The sequence below is a fragment of the Ictidomys tridecemlineatus genome, chromosome 12, assembly GCF_052094955.1.
Source record: "Ictidomys tridecemlineatus isolate mIctTri1 chromosome 12, mIctTri1.hap1, whole genome shotgun sequence".
NCBI lineage: Eukaryota > Metazoa > Chordata > Mammalia > Rodentia > Sciuridae > Ictidomys > Ictidomys tridecemlineatus.
In genome coordinates, this window is record NC_135488.1 from 48,770,970 (window position 1) to 48,794,696 (window position 23,727).

The 23,727-nt window shown below is 45.2% G+C and overlaps 1 protein-coding gene and 1 long non-coding RNA gene across 3 annotated transcripts; one reads left to right on the plus strand and one right to left on the minus strand.

Annotated features, from left to right (window-relative positions):
• Window positions 1-1,163: 1,163 nt before the first annotated feature.
• On the minus strand, window positions 1,164-6,251 carry LOC144369321 (uncharacterized). Its single transcript, XR_013428840.1, has 4 exons — window positions 5,655-6,251; window positions 4,901-5,021; window positions 4,509-4,580; window positions 1,164-2,120 (listed from the first exon to the last, which is right to left on the minus strand). It is a non-coding gene; the product is annotated as an uncharacterized LOC144369321 (long non-coding RNA).
• LOC101961900 (sulfotransferase 1C2) lies at window positions 4,054-23,193 on the plus strand. Of its 2 annotated transcripts, none has more exons than XM_078028910.1 (8): window positions 4,054-4,473; window positions 9,523-9,694; window positions 10,102-10,227; window positions 14,384-14,481; window positions 20,290-20,359; window positions 20,853-20,947; window positions 21,071-21,251; window positions 22,842-23,193. In XM_078028910.1, the coding sequence occupies exons 2-8, from the start codon at window positions 9,544-9,546 to the stop codon at window positions 22,952-22,954; spliced, it is 834 nt and encodes a 277-aa protein (XP_077885036.1). In that variant the 5' UTR covers window positions 4,054-4,473; window positions 9,523-9,543; the 3' UTR covers window positions 22,955-23,193. The 2 variants fall into 2 exon arrangements, with proteins under 2 accessions (XP_077885036.1, XP_077885035.1); XM_078028909.1 differs by having other exon boundaries at window positions 4,056-4,473; window positions 20,233-20,359.
• The last annotated feature ends 534 nt before the right edge of the window (window positions 23,194-23,727 follow it).

Genomic DNA, 23,727 nt, shown 5'->3' on the forward strand with positions numbered 1-23,727 from the left:
GATGTGAGAGAGCAAGAGGGGATGAACTTTACTTTCACAATACACAATAGTGTTGTGATAACAACTTACTGAGACTTAATCACTTCTTAAAGATCGCGCCTCTCGAAACTGTTGCACTGGGGATTACATTTCAAACACATAAACTTTGGGAGACACATTCAAGTAATAGCATTTGTAGGCTACATACTGTATGATTTCACTTATATTTGTATGCATAAAATATTCACAGTAAACGAGTCAATTGACATACAAAATAAATTAGTGGCTACCTAACGCTGATGAATAGGGGCAATGAAGGGTAACCATTAAATGGTGCAGGGTTTCTGCCACTTGCTCCTGTTCCTCCTCCTCCTCCTTCCCTTTCTTATTCTCCTCCTATCTTCCTCCTCCTCCTCCTTACTTTGTGTGTTGGTACTTGGGATGGAACCCAGGCCTTCAAGCATGCTAGGCAAGTGCTATACCACTGAGCCGCACCACCAGCACCAGAGTTTCTTTGTGGGATTACAAAAATGCTCTAAAGTTGATTGTAGTGATGGTTACACTAGTTTTAGTTTTACAACTAAAACTATTTTAAATAGGTGAAGTGAATTAGACCTCAATAAAACTGTGACTTCTTAAAAAAATAAGAGCTAGTTCATAGCACAGTTTACTTTCAGATAGAATCTGAGAACGGCTTCAAGTAAAATTTGATTTTAAAGCTGATACATTTGACTCTATAAAATTTGATTAAGAATATTTTGGAGAGGGAGAATAACAGGACTGAAGCAAAGAGGTAGGAAATTATAAGATGACTCCAGGGAACACTAAGTTCAGCCATGGATGGTGTCATATTAAAGAAGACCTTGAATTAATTATGACTTTTGACCATACAGGATGAGAGGTAACTGCTATGGACTGAGCTAATTTATATGATGAACACAGTAAAGACCAGAGGAAAGAGACTGGGGAAAAGGAGAGCTGATAGAAGGTTTTGCAACATCCCAGATCACTGATGTGAATGCAGAGGGAGCAACCAGAGCTGTACTTAAAACTATAAATTCTGGGATTTTAAAAACTATGGGTTTATTTTATTTTTAAATTTTGTTTTAATTAGTAATACATTACAGTAGAATACATTTTGACACATGATACATAAAAGGAGTTTAACTTCTCATTTTCTGGTTGCACATGACATACATTTGCACTGGTCATGCAATCATATATGCACATAGGGTAATAATGTCCAATTCATTCTACTTTCGTTTCTACACCCATACCCCATCCCTCCTTTCACTTCTATCTTTCTAATCAAAAGTAGCTCTATTTTTCCCTAGAGCCTCCTCCCTTATTGTGAATTAACATCCACATATCAGAGAAAATATTTGGCTTTTAGTTCTTTGGGATTGGCTTATTTTGCTTAGAATAATATTCTCCAGCTCCATCCATTTATCTGCAAATGCCATAATTTTGTTGTTCTTTAAGATGGAGGAATATTCTATTCTGTATATACACCACAGTTTCTTTATTCATTCATCTGTTGAAGGCCATCTAGGTTGGTTCAATAGTTTAGCTGTTGGAAATTGAGCTGCTTTAAACATGGATGTGGCTGTGTCACTGTAGTACCCTGATCTTAGGTCTTTTGGGTATAAACCAAGGAGTGGGATAGCTGGGTCAAATGATGGTTCCATTCCAAGTTTTCGGAGGAATCTCCATACTGCTTTCCCAAATTGCACCAATTTGCAGCCCCACCAGCAATGTATGAGTTTACCTTTTCTCCCACGTCCTCATCAACTTTATTGATGCTTATATTCTTGATATTGCCATTCTCACTGGAGAGAGATGAAATCTCAATGTAGTTTTGGTTTGCATTTCTGTAATTGCTAGAGATGTTGAATATTTTTTCATATATTTGTTGATCGATTATATTTCTTCTTCTGTGTAGTATGTGTTCAGTTCCTTAGTCTATTTAGTGATTGGGTTATTTGTGGGGTTTTATTGGTGTTAAGCATTTTGAGTTCTTTATATGGTTTATTTCTTATTTGCAGTTGTCCTCAATAAACATGTGATGATAAAAGATATTGTTAGATAGGTCAAGGAATCCAAGGTAATGCTTCAGGTGTGAAAGATGGCAGCCTCATGACCTGGAAGGAAATGGGGCAAGGGGATGAGGTAAGAGAGGGGTGGCATACATGCAGGTGGCTCTGGTATTGCAGACACCCACACAACTGGACATGAGGTATTTGAACTGCAGAGAAGGATCGTGAGTTAGCCCTAAGAACTTTGGAGTCAATCAAATGAGGTTGAGTGTTGACAGCACTGGAATAAGGGAATTGGGAAGAGAGTAGAAGAAAAAATAGATTGCAATTAAACAAAGAAAATCCCCTTTGGAAAAGGAGAGGAAAAGAGATGTCTGATGTCAGTACAAGGTCAAAGATGTCAGACTTTGGCAGGACAGGCAGCTAGGTGCACAGTTACAGAGAAGAATGGGTTCTCTGGAAGAGTCCAAGGATTTCTAGAGGGGAGGGGGAACCTGACTTAGCACCAGTGGCATACATAACGGAAAAGAATTTCAGCACATGCCAAATAAATTTATAGACAGAGGTTTAGATACACATTCAAGGGAGAACGGGGGCAATCTCAAGAGAGGTGTCTTTGGGGTAAAGCAAAGAATACACATCCAAGAGAGACTGCAGGCTATCTCCAGAGGGAAATAAGCAATCTATTGGAGTGGGGTATAAATATTTATAGGAGGCCTATGCTAGGGGCTGGACTAGAGGTGGAGCCAGGGAACAAGGACATAATTCTGCATAAGTTTTTCCTGTGCTTGACAGTTTCCCTCATTTTACAAGGATGAGGGCCAAGGGCATGTTGTAAAGAATCACAACTATTCCTGAGTGCATTCAGCATTTCAGTGGCTCACAGATGTGAGAATCTGTGCACCTTTGAGACTTGGTGTATCTTTCTTTTAATCCTAAATCCTTCTCTCAGTTACACTTAAATTCCAGAAAGAAATCACTAGGTCAGAACAAGGTTGGGACTTGACGGAAGAGTAGCAGTCAGTGAGTATTTAATGCATGGCCAGTCTGATTTTCCAGGTAGCCTACGTCACTAAAATATAGTCTGTCTTCATAACTGCATGCCTTTTAAAAGATAAGGCAAGGCTAAATAAGTGCATATCTAAACTCTAGACTTTTGCTGTGTCTTTTCTGCATATAGGTGTTGATGAATACTGTTCAAGGAGAAAGAAAAGGAAAACCAATATTTGTAAGCAGCATGGGCTAGGAAAGATGTTTTCATTATTGTTTTTAAGCTTAAAACAACAATTGGAGACAATCACCATTTCCTACATTTGTTTTTAGATGGACACAACAGAATGCCTTTATTTTTTATGTGGTGCTGAGGATCGTACCCGGGTCCCGCCGGAGCTAGGCGAGCGCTCCACTGCCGAGCCACAATCCTAGCCCCGTCTCCTACATTTTATAGATTCAGAAAGGGAACCTTGGGCTAAAGAAATCACCAAAGGAGCAGGAACTTATTTGTAGCTCTTGCAGTTCCCCCATTAATGAACCCAAGTCTATTTACTCACCTCTTATAAAAGAGCCCAATGACTTGAGGACAAATTATTGGGGCAAGGAAAAAGATTTACTTGGTAAGCTAGCAAAACTGAAGATAATGGACTAGCATCCTGCAAGCCCGCTCTTCACACAGGTTTTAAGGCCCCTTTATGTTTAGCTAAAGGGAAAAGAAGGGGATTCAGGTTGGGAAATGATGATAAAACCGGGTGGCTGGTGATCTGTTGATGTGGCACATCATGGCAGCATCAGTAATGAAGCGGGAGGAGAGAGTCAGATACATCAACTTTGGGCTGCTACTTTAAATGATTAACAAGGGCTGGGTGCTCAGGCAGACACAGACCCTGCCTAGAAAGGAGAGGACCTGGAGGCCACGCGACTGTTTTCTCTGAAGTGTAGCCTGGGTACACCCCATGCCCTGCCCATTGTGGATCCTCTGCCAGTCTGAGAGCCCTGGGGGGAGGAGCAGAGCCATGCAGTGCTGGCTTCTGCTGCAGAACTGTGGCGCCCACAGGTGCAGTCACTGGGAGGTCATAGGAAACAAGGAGGGGTGTGTGTGCTGCCGTACATTCCTCCAGACAGCCTCGAGTTTTCAGCTCAAGACAGCTGATTGCAGAGCAGTCAAGGCCACAGCTAAGTGAACGCTGAACAGTGAAAGGCGATTCTTTGTCTGGCAGGTGGCAGCGGGGTTCTCTCCTGTGCAGCCAGACTCTTTCAGCAATGACTGCAGTGCACCACACCAACAGGAGAGCCTCCCCAGTGCCTCTACCTGCTGGAGGCCATTCAGCGGCAGCACAGAGGAAATTTGGGCCTCTGTGATTGCCATAGCCAGGGAACACCACCCTTTTCCTTGGAATGTGACTCCTGGGCCTACTGACCCTTGCTCAGGTCTTAAGGCTGCTGTCTCTCCTGGAGCTTGAAGGTAAGAATATGGCTCAAAAGAAAGGCTGTTCTTACCTCATTGTACTTTTTCATCTTGTGCCATGTAGGTGTTACCAAATAGGTCAACTCAGCCAGGTCCTAAGGAAACTGAAAGCAATGGCATGAAGGTGTGTGTGATAGGTACCAGTCAAACTGTTCCATCTAGAATTCAGGTGATTACTCCCTGAACTTTCTCCCTGAAATCTTGTCTCCTCCGACAGAGCTTCTGCAGCTAGCAAGGATCTGAGGGAAGGTGGAAAGGGCCTGGAGTCCCTTCCATGGCACGGCCCTCTGCTCCCCAGCACTACCCAGCTCTCTCCACCCTCCTGCTGAGCCCCCTTTCCTGAGCTTCAGCCAGGTCCCACCCGCCCTGTGACTGCCTCCACACAGTACGGCCTTGGGGATGAGAGCACATTAGACAGCCCCACCTTTACTTCCCTAGTCCCAGACAGCCATATTTCTCAGCACCCTGCGTACTGTGGCCTGTTGAGCTCCAGGTACCTTCCGTACACAGATGCCGACTTACGATGGGGTTGTATCTTGATAAGTCTGTCATGAATTGAAAATGTGATAGATGAAGATGCACTGATAGCACCTACCTCCCACCCATCCTAGCTCAGCCACACAGCACACTGTGGAGTGTAGCTGATTCCTCTTGTCATCATGGGGCGGCTGGGACTTGTGGCTCTTTGCCATTGTCCAGCATCAGGAGGGGGTTTTACCACACACTGTAATCCTGGGAAATGATTCACATTCGAAATTCAAAGTAAGATTCCTACTGAGTGCATACGGCCGTTTCATCATATAAAGTCATAACTCGTAAGTCGAATGCAGTTAAGAACTAAGTGCCTCTCGACTCCCACGCTCTCCTCGCACACCTCAGCCTCAGCACCTGCCTCACTCACGGTTTTCCCAGCAGGGTTGGACAATGTGTTGACCAGGCCAGAGCTCTGGACCCACCTTCTCACCTGCCTAGGGGTTCCAGATACAGAGGACCCACAGGCAGCTCAGATTCCCCCTCAAACTGAACCTAGCCACGCAAAAACTGCTCCCCCCCAGGGCTCCCACTCGCAACAAATTCTCTGCCTCCCCAGCTACCCCCATCAGAAATCTGTTCACAAGCTTGGCTTTCCCCCACCGCCCCTTCCCCTCCCATTAATCATTAAGGGACATTGATTCTACCTCCCAAAGGTCTCTTAAGTCTGCTGACTTCTTCTTGTCCCCTCTGCCATACCACTAAGCAAAGACACAATCACCAACTCCATCTGAATTGCTGCAGAACTCTCCCACTGGGCTCCAGTCCACTCCTCCCAGTCCCCCACCCAGTGTGACCTTTCTAAAGTGCAACATGTCACCTTGGGCAGTCTCCAGCTTCCCCCTATTTGGTGACCTCCTATTGCCCTTAGAATAAAAACATACCCTGAAAGGCCCTGGTAACATCATCCATGCTCATACACTCTCCACCCTAAAGCTCTGAGCTCTAGAAACTATTTAACATGAAGAAACCTTGCTCCCTTGTTCCTCTGAGCCTTTGGTAAAGTTTGAATGTGGTGTGTCCCCTGATCCTCACCTCCACCCCCAGCTCATGCAGGAGTTTGGTCTCCACACTATGATGTATAATATTGAAAAGGTGGAAACTTTATCTTACTATAGTGTTTAGAGGCAGGGCCTTTGCGAAGTAATCAGATTAGTTCAGGGTTGTAGGATGGAGTCCCCACAATCAAATTTCAGAGAGGTAGGGAGACCACACAAGGAAATACACACCTACTTCCCCTCTGATATGTTACACCCGAGTGGACCTTTGCAAGAGCCTGTCCAGTGTTGTTTGGACTTCAGCCTCCAGAGCTCTAAGCTAAACAAACCTCTTTATAAGTAACCTAACTTAGTTAATAATAAAAACAGAAGCTGACTAATGCAGCCCTCACCTGCTTCTCTGTCTGAATGTGCCAGTCCTTTCCCATGATACTATCTGGATTTCTATTCTAATACAGTAATGCACAGTTTAATACATGACGATAAAGCAAACATCCCTGTGTCTGGCACCCAGGACAGTATATTCTAAAAACCTGCCAACTTAAAAAGAAGCCCCCATTTTCTCTGTCCTCTAACTTTTTAGAAGTAGCCACTGTCTTGACACTTAAGATGATCACTTCCTTTTTTAAAGTTCTATTTTGTTTCCTTTTTTATTATTGTTTTCCTCTTGTGCAGTGTTGGAGGTTAAACCTGGGGTCTCCTGCAAACTAGACAAGTGCTATACCACCGAACTACATCCTCTGCTCCCTTCTTTAGTTTCTTCAAAGTCTAATCACCTAAGTGAACATTCCTGTGCATGTCTTTTCTTTAATGTCTTTTTAGGTGTTTTTAAAAAATATACTGACTCCTCTTTCTTTTTTTCAACTGTCTTGTCATTTATTTGAAGTAAGTTTATTATTGTCCTGTAGACTTTAATGTGGTTTACATTTTTAATTAATTTATTTTAATTGGTGCATTAGAATTATACATAAAAGTGAGATTCATTTTGATAGATTCATATGTGCACGTGACATGGTTGGATCAATTTTCTTCTGTTGTTACTCCCCTTTCCCAACCTTCCTCCCCTTTCCTAACTTTCCTTCCTCTATTCCACTGTACTCCCTTCTATTTTCATGAGATTCTCCCTTCTTTAATTGCTTATTTCTCTCTATATTTTGCATGTAAGAGAGAATTTTTTATCCTTAACTTTCTGAGTCTGGCTTTTTTCCCTCAGCTAGATGTTCTCCAGTTCTATCCATTTACCAGCAAATGATAGAATTTCATCTTCATTTATGGTTAAGTAAGACTCAATTGTATCTATGTGTGTGTGTGTGTGTGTGTGTGTGTGTGTGTGTGTGTGAATAGACGGATGGATGGATAGATAGATAGATCACTTTTTCTTTATCCATTCATCTATTGACAGGTACCTGACTGGTTCCATAACTTGGCTTGTAAAGTGTGCTGCTATACACATTTGTATGGAGGTATTGCTATAACATGCTGATCTTACTTATTTTAAGTAGAGTAGCTTGGTCATAGAGTGAGTCCATTCCCAGCCTTTTGAGGATTCTCCATACTGATTTCCAAAGTGGTTGTACTCATTCACAGTCCTGTCTACAATATATAACTATACTTTTTTCCTCACAACCTCAACAGCATGTATTATTATTTATATTTTTTATGATTATCATTCTAATTGGACTGTAGTTTTGATTTGCATTTCCTTAAATGCTAAGGATATTGAACATTATTTTCATATAGTTTTTGTCCATTTGCATTTCTTCTTTTGAAAAATATCTTTTAATTAATTATTTGTCTGTTGATTGGGTTGTTTGATTTGGGTTTTGGTGTTTTTTGAGTTCTATCTATATTCTGCATAATAAACTCCTGTTGGAAGAGTAGCTAGCAAAGATTTTCTCCTCTCTTTGTGTTCTTAATTGTTTCCTCTGCTGTGCAGAAGTTTTTTAAATTTGAAGCATTTCCATTTATTGATTATTGGTCTTATATATTGACTTACATTTTCATTTCATTGTTGTGATATATTTTAATATGAGTTTCCTTTAAACCGATATTTGCTTACTGACTTGGGTTCCATGTATGTGGTAGGACCACTTCATAGGTCATGTGTCTTCTACTGAGAGGCATACACTGTCCAATCGTCTTTCATTTCGTGATGTAAACTGTGCTTTCGGGTTTCTCTCTCTGGGAGGGCAAGGCCATTTGAAAGCTAGGTTTGGCCAAGCTGGGCTGCCAGTTCCCCCACCCACTCTATGGAATCATGGAACCAGCTTCTGTTATTGAATTTCCAACAATCGCTTACTATTACATTTTCTGTAAGGACCCTTTAATCTCCAAAGTTCTGTCACTCACATTATGCAAGAACTGAGAACTAATTCATACAGGCATTTAGCCTAACACATGACCAAGTGTTTGATACGTGCTGGGTTTTGACTATTATCATCTCATTAATAGTAGTATTAATAAATATCTCCTGAAATCCCAAGAGTAACAGTGGCCCACTACTTCTGTCTTCCTCCTTTTGTGCTTTTAAAAGCCTTCTTTTCAATACAACTTCTTTCAAAACAACAAAAACAAATGCAAAGATGGGCAAAGACTTTGACAAGACATTTCTACAAAGAAATGAACACTTAGCTCATGAGAATACGTTCAACGTCATTAGTCATTAGGGATATGCAAATCAAAACCACAATGAAATAAAACCTCATCCTCATCAGGATAGCTATTTTTAAAAACCCAGGAAACATCTTGTGTTGGTGGTAATATAGAGAAATTGGAGCCTGTGTACTGCATGTGAGAACATGAAATGATATGGCCACTGTGGAACATGGTACAATAGGTTTTTCCCAAAATAATTTGGGGAATTACATTTCTATGTATTTACCCCAAAGCATGTACAATGGGAACTCAAAGAGATATTTATATACCCATCTTCATAGCAGCATCAATCACAATAATCAAAAGGTAGAAACAACCCAAGCTTCCATAGATGAATTAATGATAATCAAATACAGCACATGAGCAAAGAATATCATTCAGCTTCAAAAAGGAAGGAAGTCCTGCAACATTACACAACATGGGTTAATCATAAAACTGTTAAGCTAAGTTAAACAGGCCACTCACAAAAAGGCAAATACTGTATGATTTTACTTAAGTAAAACAACTAGTGTTTGTGGAAACAGAATGAAGAATGGTGGTTTTCAGTGGCTGAAGAATGGAGAATGAGGAGTTAGTGATTAATGAGTACAGTGTTTCCATTTAAGAAAAAGAAAATGTTCAAGAGGTGGGTAGTAGTGATGAGTGCACAACAATGTGAAAGTAATTAATGCTACTGAATTATACAATTAAAAATGGTTTTTAGTTTTTAGTTTTCGGCGGACACAACATCGTTGTTTGTATGTGGTGCTGAGGATCGAACCCGGGCTGCACGCATGCCAGGCGAGCAAGCTACCACTTGAGCCACATCCCCAGCCCCAACACCAGTTTTTTCTTAAAAAAAGCTCTTTTCTTTTCCCATAAGGACTCTCCACCGCAAGATACTATGGCCCTGACCTCGAATTTGAAGAAACAGTCACAACTGAAAGAGGTGGCAGGGATCCCCCTGCAGAGTACCACTGTAGACAACTGGAGCCAGATCCAGAACTTTGAGGCGAAGCCGGACGATCTTCTCATCTGCACTTACCCTAAAGCAGGTGATGGTGGGGCAGGGCAACAGCAGAGGCCTCACCCTGCTGACTCAGTATGCCCCAGGACGGAAGACGGCTCCTTGCTGTACCAGGAGGGGGCTTAGGCTTGGATGCCTGGCACCCCTGGATTCCCGGAAGGGGCTGCAGCATAGCAGTGCTGGAGGCCCCACCTGCTGCGCTCGGCCATGCCCTGCTCTTGGGTGGTTGTGAGCTTTTCCTTTGCTGCTCCACTCCAAGTAGAGACCCAAGGTCTGTCCCGCATGGACGTCCCTCTCTCGTGGCAAACAGGATCCTGGACCCAGAGGAGGTTGAGGCCAACAGCGGACTCCATGTCCCTTCATCCTTCCCCTCAGCAGCTTCAAGAAGATTATCTAGAAGTTTTCAGCTTCTTGCCTTTCTCTTCTGACCCTCAGGGACAACGTGGATTCAGGAAATTGTGGACATGATTGAACAGGATGCAGATGTGGAGAAGTGCCAGCGAGCCATCATCCAACACCGCCACCCTTTCATCGAGTGGGCTCGGCCTCCCCAGCCCTCCGGTGAGTCCCTCTGGTGAGCTCCAGGGAGTTCACAGATACACACACAGAGAGAGAGAGAGAGAGAGAGAGAGAGAGAGAGAGAGAGAGAGAGAGAGAGAGACACTTCCCAAAGCTGAGCATTACAGAGATCCATGTAATAGAAACTTGGGAAACACAAATAAATAGAGCTATGAAAACGAAGCAGGCAACTCTAGCATGGAGATCCAGAGTTGTTAGAAAACTGTTGGTGGTGGTCTGATAAACCTTTCCACTGCCTTAAGAAATGAAGTTCCTGGTGTGATTGATATGCACAAGAACTTGTAACCTTGTCCAGGTGTATCTCCAAGCCAAGATACCCTTGAGGTCCTTCTGGATCTAAGTTCCTATGTAGGTGACATGGCTTTGCAATTCAATGCCTGATGTTCTCCATCTCTTATTATCTGTGGAGTGCCAACTCCATACACAGGCTAACCTCTGTTTGCCTAACTGGGATTCATTCCATGTGCCATCAAGATCTTCCATTTTTCTTTGTCTCTGATTATGACTCCACAGCAGGGTAAATCTAGACAACTGGGGTTCAAATCCTGGCTATGTCACTTATCCCATGACTTTTAGCAAGTTATTTAACCTCTCTCTACAATTTACTCAGCTACAAAATAGCCACAGAATTTAGCACCTACCTCAATTAGTTGTGAGGACTAAGTGAGTTGATATATGTAAAAAGCTTGAAACAGTGCCTGTCTGGGTCTCTCATGGTAAAGTATTGTTGACAGGTCCCTCTCCAGGATAAATCACTTGCCCCAGGGTGCCATTTGGTCCTTGGACCAACCAAGCCCAAATTTTTATCTGGTTTCTACATCCTGCCCCCGTCAACATTGTTTAATCTCTGACAATTGGGAGATTAAAGAGACAGAAAATCCTGAGCAAGATTTCTAATGAGGTTTCTTGCCAGTGGGGAGCACAATGTCCCACCACTAAGTCAGAAAAAAACAAGACAGAGCCTCCCTCAGGTCTCCCAGCAGCTGTAGGATTTTGAAGAAGCCGGGTAACCAGTCCCCAGTTTGGCATGTGATATGGAAGCCAAGACGGTTCTTTATGAATCAAGGTGCCCTGAGTCCAAGGAGGAACAAACAGTCTCAGGTGTTCTTTCTTCCCAGCCACTGACAGAGGGCACTCAGTGGAGACTCACCCACGCCGTGGCTATTCCAGGATAGACAGTCTCTGCCCACAGAGGTGAGGTGTGCCCCCAGAGGAGGAGGGCAGCGGATGACACCGACTCATGCACGTGAGTCCAGGGTCAAAACCTCTGGAGTGGATGGGCACCACTGGGCCATGAGCAAGCTAGTCCGTCTCCTTCCTAGGGCCCTTGCACCCTCTGACCAAATCCCAGGTGCAAAGACATTCCACACCAAAAGCATAGAGTCCAACAGGAATACATTTGGAAAGACTGGGGAAATGTGCACGCATGTGGGTGTGTGGACTACATATAGGTGAAACCTAGGAGTAGCCCACTCAGTTCCACACTCACTGCAGGCCCCCGACTGCTCATCAGACACCTTGCATCCACTGGCCCTCAGTAAGTCATGGTTCCATGGAAGAGAAAAATGCAGACAATACGTACCTCACAATCCGTGGGCGAGTCAGAGGTGAGCACGGAGTGCTCTGGGCAGAATGAGGGGAGCATGGCCAAGCTGCACTCCTGGGGGGACCAGAATGATCAGCTGTCACTGTCCTTGTGACTCTTGCCTCTCTCTTCTGCCAGACCCCAAGCTCCTGGAAGGCAAGAACTATTTAACTATTAGCTGCTTAACGTTGCACCCCCTGGGGCTAGTTCCACAACGCAAGCTCAACTACTTCTCTCATCAAGACGCAGGATGTATGTACGGCTCAAATCCCAGGGCTAGGACCTCAGTGCAGATGATGAGGGCCAAAATGACTGACTCCATGGGTCCCCTGCTCCCTGCCAGTGACATGAAAATGGGTTCCATGGCCTCAACAGGGATGAAAGCAGGAGGGAAGACTCATGTCCTCCACACAGGGGCCGGGAGCAGGGGGACCCATGTGGACAGACGGGCAGAGTTTGAGCAGGAGACCAGACAGGAGCTGAGGAAAGGCAGGGCAAGTTTGAGAATCCTTACTGAGAAGTATGAATTTAATGGCCTCTAAAAGTGGCTTTCCAACTTTATTTTTAGTACTAGAATGCTCTCTTATTTAAAGAGAAATATGTTGGCACCGCATGATCCAGCAATGTCACTTTTAGGCAGATATCCAAAAGAATTGAAAAGAATTATAAACAGAGTTTATAGCAGCACTAGTCACAATAACCAAGAGAAGCAAGCACAAAGAAAATGTAGTATATACATACGACGGAACACAATTCTGACGTATGCTTTAACATGAAGAACACCGAAGACGTGTTAAGTGAAATAAGCCAAATGAAAAAGGGCAAGTACTGTGATCCCACTTATATGAATACTTAAAGTAGTCAAATACAAAGAGACCGAAAGCAGAATTGTGGTTGCCAGAGACTTGGAGAAGAATTGTGGAGTTAGTGTGAAAGGGCACAGAGATTCAGTTTGGGAAAATAAAAAAGTTCAGGAAATACATAGTCATACAACAATGCAAACATGCTTAAAGTCGCTGAAATGTATACTTAGAAATGGTGTAGATGGGGCTTGGAGTATAGCTTAGTGGTAGAACATGTGCTTAGCATGCCCGAGTCCTGGGTTCAGTCCAAGGCACACACACAAAAAGGTTAAGATGGTTGTTATGTGAAACTGTGATGCCAATTTCCTAAAACCTCATTGGAGATTCCCATAAGTAAAGTTGAGATGATCAGAATGTTAGTGCAAATGCTAATGCTGAAGTGAAAGTTTGGGGAGAAAATGTGAAGAGCCGTGGAGATGAGAGATCATGCCAAGCTTCCAAGAAGAACTCTTCCTCAATCGGAGTGGCCCCAAAGCCGCCGTGATTGGAAAGCACTAGGTCTGCATGCTTCAAGGTGTCCACACACGATGTCAGCTCCAGACCGGGCCCTCCCTGTTGAAGGGCTCAGTTCTCATGCTCTTTCCTGGGATCTAGCAGAGAGACTCCCTCCTCCTCAGGGCCAGTAGAACAGCCATTCCCATAACACTTAAAGACTGCCCAGGAGCCTGGTGGACAGGGTGGAGGGAAGCTGGCATCCAGAACAACACTCCCTAGTTTACAGGTGTGCCCAGGACCAAGGACAAGAGGCACAGAGAGGCCTCTTCTCCACAGTGTCCTTCCCGATGAGGCCCAGCCTTGAAAAACAGGCACTGAGAGAAGAGGGCCTAGCCCCTCAGTCAGCTGAGGGCACTTTGATTACAGGCTTAGAACAGAGACCTGACCCCCTGCCAGCCCTCACACCAGCCAGCAAAGTGGGAGTTTGTGTGGAAGCCACTTCTCAGTGTAGCTCCCTGCTGCACATTTAAAGTGACGTGTTATTTTATGTCATTTCTTATTTATTTTATAAATACCCTCCCTCAGCAATCAGCATTCTTGACCCTTCATGCAGAGGGATCTTCACCCATCACATACAAGTGGTCCAAGTTCAACTGTGTCACCTAAGCACATCGATTCACTCCAGATCTTTGGAGCAATTTTGATTTTCAGCACTGACTCCTTTGGCTCTCCATGGCAATTTACCCGAGCCTCCGATTGCTACACTAGAGTTGAAACTCCTTAGAGAGAAGACGTTTGCTTTATTTGTTGACTTTTCCCCATAACCTCAGTTCAACACAATATTGCATACAGCAAGTACCCAATAATGGTATAAACGAAAGAGTAGAATTCGTGACTTACATGCCAGGAAATGTCTGAGGTTTTGGAGTTGGAAAGAGTGATTGGCATAGGCCAGTCACATGGGGTTGGCTCTAGCTGGCTGGAAGGTGACAGCCCTGCTCTCTGGTCCTGGTGGGCTCCGTCTCAACACGATACAATGGTCCGTCTCCTTATCTTTGAAGTAATGAAGTAGCTTAACTTGAAGCTCCCTGATAGCCATCATGTTGTCATTCTTCAAAATGAAAGTAATATCAGTAAATGACTGTGAAATCCCGAGAGATAAGTGCATGATGAAACATTCTGGACAGAGCCTGAGACACAGGTCCCCACACTGTGCTTACGCCATACAGATGTATCCTCTTGAATTATTTTAAAGGTGTGGAAAAAGCCAATGCGATGCCTGCTCCACGGATACTAAGGACTCACCTTCCTACTCAGTTGTTGCCGCCATCGTTCTGGGAAAACAACTGCAAGGTAGGATCAGTTCAGCCACCTGGTGGCAGGAGGAGAGGAAGCCCACCCAGAGTGAGGCCCTGAAGGGTTGGCAGCTTCTCAACAGTAAGGGAAAATGCAAGGTTCTATGTTCAGTGGATAGTTTCCACAAGGGCACTCCCGTGGACAGTTTCCACAAGGGCACTCCCGTGGACAGTTTCCACAAGGGCACTCCCCTCCCGCGGACAGTTTCCACGAGGGCACTCCCGTGGACAGTTTCCACAAGGGCACTCCCGTGGTCAGTTTCCACAAGGGCACTCCCCTCCCGTGGACAGTTTCCACAAGGGCACTCCCGCGGACAGTTTCCACGAGGGCACTCCCGTGGACAGTTTCCACAAGGGCACTCCCGCGGACAGTTTCCACAAGGGCACTCCCGCGGACAGTTTCCACAAGGGCACTCCCGCGGACAGTTTCCACGAGGGCACTCCCCTCCCGTGGACAGTTTCCACAAGGGCACTCCCGCGGACAGTTTCCACGAGGGCACTCCCGTGGACAGTTTCCACAAGGGCACTCCCGTGGACAGTTTCCACAAGGGCACTCCCGCGGACAGTTTCCACGAGGGCACTCCCCTCCCGTGGACAGTTTCCACAAGGGCACTCCCGCGGACAGTTTCCACGAGGGCACTCCCGCGGACAGTTTCCACAAGGGCACTCCCGCGGACAGTTTCCACAAGGGCACTCCCGCGGACAGTTTCCACGAGGGCACTCCCCTCCCGTGGACAGTTTCCACAAGGGCACTCCCGCGGACAGTTTCCACGAGGGCACTCCCGCGGACAGTTTCCACAAGGGCACTCCCGCGGACAGTTTCCACGAGGGCACTCCCGTGGACAGTTTCCACAAGGGCACTCCCGCGGACAGTTTCCACAAGGGCACTCCCCTCCCGCGGACAGTTTCCACAAGGGCACTCCCGCGGACAGTTTCCACAAGGGCACTCCCCTCCCGCGGACAGTTTCCACGAGGGCACTCCCGCGGACAGTTTCCACGAGGGCACTCCCCTCCCGTGGACAGTTTCCACAAGGGCACTCCCGCGGACAGTTTCCACAAGGGCACTCCCCTCCCGTGGACAGTTTCCACAAGGGCACTCCCGCGGACAGTTTCCACGAGGGCACTCCCGCGGACAGTTTCCACAAGGGCACTCCCGCGGACAGTTTCCACAAGGGCACTCCCGTGGACAGTTTCCACAAGGGCACTCCCGCGGACAGTTTCCACAAGGGCACTCCCCTCCCGCGGACAGTTTCCACAAGGGCACTCCCGCGGTCAGTTTCCACAAGGGCACTCCCCTCCCGCGGACAGTTTCCACGAGGGCACTCCCCTCCCGCGGACAGTTTCCACGAGGGCACTCCCGTGGACAGTTTCCACGAGGGCACTCCCGTGGACAGTTTCCACGAGGGCACTCCCGTGGACAGTTTCCACAAGGGCACTCCCCTCCCGCGGACAGTTTCCACAAGGGCACTCCCGCGGACAGTTTCCACAAGGGCACTCCCGCGGTCAGTTTCCACGAGGGCACTCCCGCGGACAGTTTCCACAAGGGCACTCCCGTGGACAGTTTCCACAAGGGCACTCCCCTCCCGCGGTCAGTTTCCACAAGGGCACTCCCCTCCCGTGGACAGTTTCCACAAGGGCACTCCCGTGGACAGTTTCCACAAGGGCACTCCCGCGGACAGTTTCCACAAGGGCACTCCCGTGGACAGTTTCCACAAGGGCACTCCCCTCCCGCGGTCAGTTTCCACAAGGCCACTCCCCTCCCGTGGACAGTTTCCACGAGGGCACTCCCGCGGTCAGTTTCCACGAGGGCACTCCCGCGGACAGTTTCCACAAGACCTGGAGGCAGAAGCTGTACTGAATTTCTAGAGAGAATAGACATGGGGAGGCATGAGGATCCACTGCTCTGAAGAGCAAGGCTTGCTGTGAAGGGAAGAGGGAGAACAGGGGCCACAGGCTGGGCCATGGGGAGAGGGAAGGGGGAATAATAAAAAGCCTTGCCGATTGTTCAAGAGGGAAAGTTGACGAACAGAGGGAGCCATGAGTGCTCTTGGGGAGGCCCTTGGCCACAGCCCTGCGCTCCCTGTTTTACTCATTCTGGGACTTTATTTATCATGGACGTCAGTGCCTGTTGAATTTCTGTCACCGCATAGGGCAGTAGATCATGTCTGCTGATCTGCAAAAGATGAGAACTGTGTACCAAGGGGAGGCAAGAGCACAGACTGAATACGGGGCACTGCTTTCTCAGCAGTGGAAACAGATGGGAATGACCAAGAGGGCAATCTCAGGATGACAGGAGTGCAGGGGCAGACTCACGTCAAATGACATGGCTTCCTTTTGGAAAACCTGGGTGAGGAGTGAGAACTTCTGTTTCCAGGATGATGTTTTGTATGCAAAAACATTTGTATACCACCCAGGAATGCTGCAGGACATAGCAGAATTCCCTTTTTAAATGTACAACTGAGATGGGTTTAAAAGTAAGGAAAGTCCCTAAGTTCTAAAAATGAAGAGGGAAATAAAACTCAGAGAAGTAAATTAGGCCTGGACCTGTCTGGGGAAATTTGGTGACCTGGATAATCCAGCAACTTAAATTTTGATGGCTGCAAAGGCACAAGGCCAAAGCCAAGGATATCAGGAACCAGAGGAATAAGGAGAATAACTGGGATACTGACAGGTCGAATCCTCAGTGGTGGGGGGAGACGGTGAAGGAGAACCCAGGCAGCCTGTCTTGAGCCTGCTCTTAGCCCCCCTAAGAATGTGTGCCCACTGTCCTCCTCTCTCAGAACTTGGGGTTCAAATTGACCTTCCTTATGCTGTTCAAGAAAATACAGTAAGTCAAACGGCATATAGCAACTGTCAGTGTTCCCAGGATGCCTGGCAGGCACACGGTCTGGAAGAAAACAGTTTCTGCCCAGGCCCCACAAGATACCCACCTGAGCTCACCATCCCACATTACAAAACACAGAATTTGCCAAGATACTGAGATTGAGATAGAGGTGATAGACAGACAGACAGACAGACAGATAATAAGCAGCAGAGTTAGACCTCAAGAACTTTACTTAACAATTTATCACCCATAGAAATAAAAGAAGAGGTCTGGGAAGTCCTAGGGTGTTTTCCTAGCATACAAAGTTCTGGTTTCATCTACAGCACTGGAAAGAAAAAAAGAGAGAGAGACAAAGAAAGAAGAAAAAAGGGAAGGAGGAAGGAAGGAAGAATAGGTTGTATAAAGAAATGAAAGATTGAATCAAAATTAAAATACAGGAATAAGATATAATTAGAAACAGAACTATTAAAGAAATACATGTCAGTTATTGAAATTTAAAACCCCAAAATAGGCTAATATGCAGTATAAATACCGATGAATACCAGATTCATGAACTTGGAGAGGGGATGAAGTCTTGTGACTGGAGGTCGGAAATGAGAAGAGATTCACACGCTGGCAAGGGACAGTGGAGTGAAAGACAACTGAGGTTCAAAAGCTGAAGAATTCAGGTGTTTCTTTTTAATATTTTAAGAAACGTGTTCATTGGTGGAGGAGACGGATATAGGACTTAGACAACAGTGGCAGAGTAACCAACTTGGAAAGCAGGGCTTCTCAATCTCAGCCCTTGTTTTATAATTTTGTTTTGTTTTTGCTTAAAAGACAAATGGGATGTGTTCAAAGTGATGTGGTAAGTAATGCAGACACAGAAATGACCGTCATCGTTCCCTAGAAACAGAAGGTATGGCAAGCCACATAGAGCCATATAGGGAAGCACCAGGTCAGTCAGGATGCAGAGAGATGAGGTAAAAATATGTACGAGAGCCATGATTGTGGTTTCTGCAGGGTGGGGACAGGAGACGCAAGGTGGGCAGGCTTGGAGCTGGGTGGTTTGAACAATTCAGCAGACTCTGGAGCATGGGGCTGTGTCTGATGGTCTGGTACCTGCCCTGAGTTGAGTGGGCAGGTGGACAGTGGTTCAGAGTATGGGAGCTTCATGAAGGAGGAGGTGGAACTGTGGGCTCTGGGTTGGTTGGCTGTGTATTTACTAGACCTAGGAATGAGCTACTCCTAGAAAAACAGAAAGGTTCCAAAACGTCCAAGTATCAGAACAGAGAACATAAAAGATAGTTTAATATGAATAAATACAGCACTACTGATATTTTGAGCCAGGTAATTCTTTCATGTGGGTGGAGCAGAAGGACTCTCCTATGTATTTTTTATTAATTTTAAAAATTTATATATGACAGCAGAATGCACTACAATTCATATTACACATATAGAGCACAATTTTAGATATCTTTGGTTGTATACAAAGTATGTTCAAACCAATTTTTGTCTTCATACCTGCACTTTGGATAAAGATGACCATCACATTTCACCATCATTTCTAAATTCATGCCCCCTCCCACCCCCATGCCCTATCTTGAGTTCCTCTATTCCTCCCATGCTCCCCCTCCCTACCCCACTGTGAGTCAGCCTCCATATCAGAGAAAACATTCAGCATTTGTTTTTTTGGGATTTAACATTATCTCCTCCAACTCTATCCACTGACCTGCAAATGCCATGATTTTATTCTCTTTTATTGCTGAGAAAATTCCATGGTGTATAAGTGCCACATTTTTTTAATCTATTCATCTACTGAAGGGCATCTAGGTTGGTTCCACAATTTAGCTATTGTGAATTGTGCTGCTATAAACATGGATGTGGCTGTGTCCCTGTAATATGCTGTTTTTAGGTCCTTTGGGTACATATAGTCCGAGAAGGGGAATAGCTGGGTCAAATGGTGGTTCCATTCCCAGATTTCCAAGGAATCTCCACACTGCTTTCCCTATTGGCTGCACCAGTTTGCAGTCCCACCAGCAATGTGTGAGTGTGCCTTTTCCCCACATCCTCACCAACACTTACTGTTGTTTGTCTTCATAATGGCTGCCGTTCTGACTGGAGTGACATGAAATCTTAGTTTTGCCTCCTGTGTGTGGTAGGGTGATGTTCAGCACTCCTGACCTTTACTCACTAGATGCCAGCATCACTGTCCCAGTGTCACAACTGAAAATGTCTCTGGTGATTGATGAATGTCTCTGGTGATTGATAAATGTCTCTGGTGGAAATATCACCTCTGATTATGAACCACTGCTTCACGGTGGAAATCAGCACAGCTCTGAAATAACTGTTCATGGGTCCTGGGTGGATAGTTGGGAGGCACTTGGGGCTGATACAATCAATGTGAATTTACCTACCTCTCTCATTTTATAATAATGAGATGAAAGTTGTGAAGAGGAAGGTTTGAATTTGAGGTCAAAGTGACACATAAAGGGACGCTTTGTAGGGGCAGAGCTGAAGAGATAGAAATAATAAAGTTGGAGAGGCCGGAAGGAAGACAGTGACTCTTGTCTTGTTCCACAGTCCAGACCCTAACCACGAAGCTATCCTGTTTCACCAGGAAACCAAGATGAGTTTGTCAGAGGCTCATCCACATGCATGTGGCATTTTTTAGTCACACGACAGGTCATCCTTTCTAAAGGAGGGTTTAGCCCCCTGCCACCAGTGGGGATCAGGTTAGCTCATTAAAGACTTAATAGGACCAGGTTGGAAACAGTATAATTGGCAAAGATACACGGAGAGTGGTGAGAGGTTACAAAGCCACACTGCCAGCTCCGAAGTGCTAAACAGGTGTGTGTAGACAGCCTCAGGAAGACTCAACCCAGGTGGACTTTGTGAAAATCCATTTCTATACCATTTTTCACCATCTGTCTCCTTACCCTAAAGTTCCTTTACGTAGCTCGAAATGCCAAAGACTGTATGGTTTCCTACTACCATTTCCAGAGGATGAATCAAGTGCTACCCGACCCTGGAACCTGGGAAGAGTATTTTGAAACCTTCATTGATGGAAAAGGTAAAAGAAAATGCTGCGTGTACCTGTCTCCCATTCCAGTGAGACGGGTTCAAGAGAATCAGACGTGACATTTGATTCTCTAGAACTTTGCCTCTTTAGGTGAGTCCTGCCCCGGATGGGGACCAGGCAGAGCAGCTTGGCTGCTTCTCCACTATAGACCCACAGCCCTCAGTAAATAGCTCCCACCTGATTAGAAAGTCGGTGTTCTGGGCCACAGGTTCTGTTGAGGCACCCTCGTTCCAGAGGGATTGCCATCTCAGTGAGGGTACCATGTTTGTGCATCCTCAACAGGAAGACACTTTGGGCAGCATGTTTGGACAAATAACCCCAAGCCCGACCCAGTCCACATGACCATCAAAATCAAACAGATCGGGACTCTTAGGAGGTATCTGATGCAGAGTCTGTCCCCTTTACACTTCAAATCAACAAAAACCCTGACCCTCAGAAGGTTCTGTGCCATGTCTCTGTAGACTGCTCTTTGTGTCTGTTACAGTGGGTTGGGGCTCCTGGTTTGACCATGTGAAAGGATGGTGGCAGAAGAAAGACACACACCAGGTTCTCTTCCTCTTCTACGAGGACATAAAGAAGGTGAGTACAGAGCCATTTCGACCCAGGGCCAGAGAAACTCGAAGCTGTTCAGGGCGTACTTCTGAGAAAGAATCACGGCTTCCTGAAACTCATCCACCCCATTCAATGTCACCCTCACCACAGGACCCAAAACATGAGATTCAGAAAGTGGCACAGTTCATGGGAAAGAGCTTGGATGAAACGGTGCTGGATAAAATTGTCCAAGAGACATCATTTGAGAAAATGAAGGAGAATCCCATGACAAATCGTTCTACAGTTCCCAAATCCATCCTGGACCAGTCCATTTCCCCCTTCATGAGAAAAGGTTTGTGGGGCCTTGTCACAAATGCTGAGCCTGCCTGGTAACATTGCCAAGGTGATACTGGGTTTCACTAATTCCAAAGCCATGTACTGGCTATTCATGATACCTGGTTCTAATAAGGCTAGGCACTTGAACCTGGTGTAGTAGACAAAGCTCTGCGAATAGCAAAGGAAATGCAACCTCGTAAATGAATAAAGGCAGGAGCAACTATTGATCCAGAATTCACAGAGACTCCTGGACCTTCCTAATGATCTGGGACCCAAGCAGCAGGAGGTCACAACTCTTTGCTCTATGAATCCACCACATAAAAGGCTCAGCTACTGTCAGCATTAGGCATATCTTCCGTCATGGCCCATTTCCTCTCTCTCTGCCCATTGTAACTTTAACGTACATTATAGTTTCTGCTGAAATTATTTCATTGCCCTTTCCATCTAAAAGAGTACTCAATGCTTCTGAAACAAATCAAATGATTCCATTTCTTTTCAAATAGCTGATGGTGATTTTGCAAATAGCCCTTCTTTAGGCCCTTACATGCCTACCTTTCTATACACACTCCTCCTTTTGTCTCATACAAACACAGAGATATGTATACCATATGTACTTATCCTATACAAATTTGCCCACCAGAATGTGAAACATCTCTTCAGGGCAACGCATATAGATCCAAGCCCCTCACTGCTTTTAGAAGTCCTCTGTTATATCAAAGTGGCATAATAAACTTTCCTAATTCACCCATCTGTTTTTCTAGTGATAGGGAAGTTATCATTGCCTTCAGTTTTCATCTTTATGAATAATGTTACAATGAAAAATTTTGGGCATAGTCGTTATTTCCTGATACTTTTCTGTCACATAATTTTTCAGAAGAGACATTGGTGGAACAAAGAACATTTTCTAATATGAAATTATTTTAATCACTGCTTAGTGAAAAATAGTATCTCCTTCTAACTATTTTCAAATTCTTTTATGTTGATATATAATCTAAATACAAAAATGCTCAGATCTTAAGCATAAAGATGTTAAGCAAAGTTTAACGTACTTTGATAAATATATGTAGCCATACAACCAGCACCCCAATCAAGATATCATTTTCATAACTCCAGAAGGGACCCTCTCCTATCCTGTTTTTATCACCTGCAGAGACAAGTGCTATTCTAATCTCTATCCTGTAGATTGGTTTTACTTATTCTTGATGTCATACATATGGAATCACACAGTACACTTTTTTATGTCTGGGGCCTTTGGTCAACATAACATCTAGAGATTTCTCCATGTGGTGTATTTCCATAGTGCATTTGTTTCGATGTCTGTGTAGTGCCGCTGTGTGACTCTACCGTAGGTGGGCTGGGTCTTTCTGGGTCACCAGCTCCTGGCACCAGTCATGATTAGATTTAGAAGCCCATCCTCCTGCACTGGGCCTCAGAGGGCTGCTTCCCATAGCAGGTAGCTGCAGCGGGAACGGAGTTCATTGAGGGGTAACTGGGTGAGTCGGGCTACTGACAGCCAAGCCTAATGTGGGTGCTCCACTGAGTAACGTGGATCTACTCAGTCTGTCCATAAGAGAATGACAGCTCCTATCTGGTTTCCATCTTCTAGGAACTGTGGGGGATTGGAAAAACCACTTCACTGTGGCCCAGAATGAAAAGTTTGATGAAATATATAGGGAGAAGATGAAAGGAGTCACTATAAACTTCTGCATGGAACTCTGAGGAGGTAGTAAATAAAAAGTTGGAAGACAAGAACACAAACGCTGTCTTCAATCCTCAGCCACAGCCAGATGCATCTCTGAAAGCACATTGGAAATGTTTGTGATTGTGGTACAAACCATCTCTGTAATTATGAACCATATGTCACAGCTTTGCAAAAGGATCATGTCTAATGCCTATTTTCTCCTCTATTTTTTCCAAACTAAGAATAAGACATCTTAATAAACTAGGTAAAAATATAACACTTAAATACTACAAGGATTTTTATAATCCCCATTCTTTTGGGAAGTGTATCCATTCTCTAGGGTGCAATATAACAATATCTTGAGAACAAATACACAGATATTAGATAAAATATATACTAACAACATGAAATTCTGATGTCTGCTCTGACCACTTGGGGAACACTGGGCTCAATCCGGAGGCTCTTCCTGGTCACAATGGGAAGAGAAATAATGGGAAGGGATACAACCCTGGTGCTGCCAGACCTGAGAAAATACATTCTGAGCACCCAGAGAATGAAAGGAAAGGCCAGAGAGTGAATGTCAGAAGCCTAAAACATGATGAAGAGGGACAAGGTGCCAGGCCATATAGGAAAGAGCAGGAGGGTGGTGTTCGGGAGCCCAAGTGAGACCCTGGTAAAGGCAGAAAGTAGGGAAGTGACTGAGGTCAGCAGTGTCAGCCGGGTGCGGTGCTCAACATGGAGACAACTGAGCCTCCGCTTCCCTGCCATGCACTCTGGGGAACACTTCCTGACCAAGTTAGGTGTCCCTTGC

What these genes read in the sequence shown, in the direction of transcription:
- LOC101961900 (XM_078028909.1), top strand. Translation starts at nt 9,544, where the DNA reads ATGGCCCTGACCTCGAATTTGAAGAAACAGTCACAACTGAAAGAGGTG. An exon ending in TCTACGAGGACATAAAGAAG is followed by an intron (nt 20,948 to 21,070) that starts GTGAGTACAGAG and finishes CCCTCACCACAG; the next exon opens with GACCCAAAACATGAGATTCA. An exon ending in TTCCCCCTTCATGAGAAAAG is followed by an intron (nt 21,252 to 22,841) that starts GTTTGTGGGGCC and finishes TCCATCTTCTAG; the next exon opens with GAACTGTGGGGGATTGGAAA.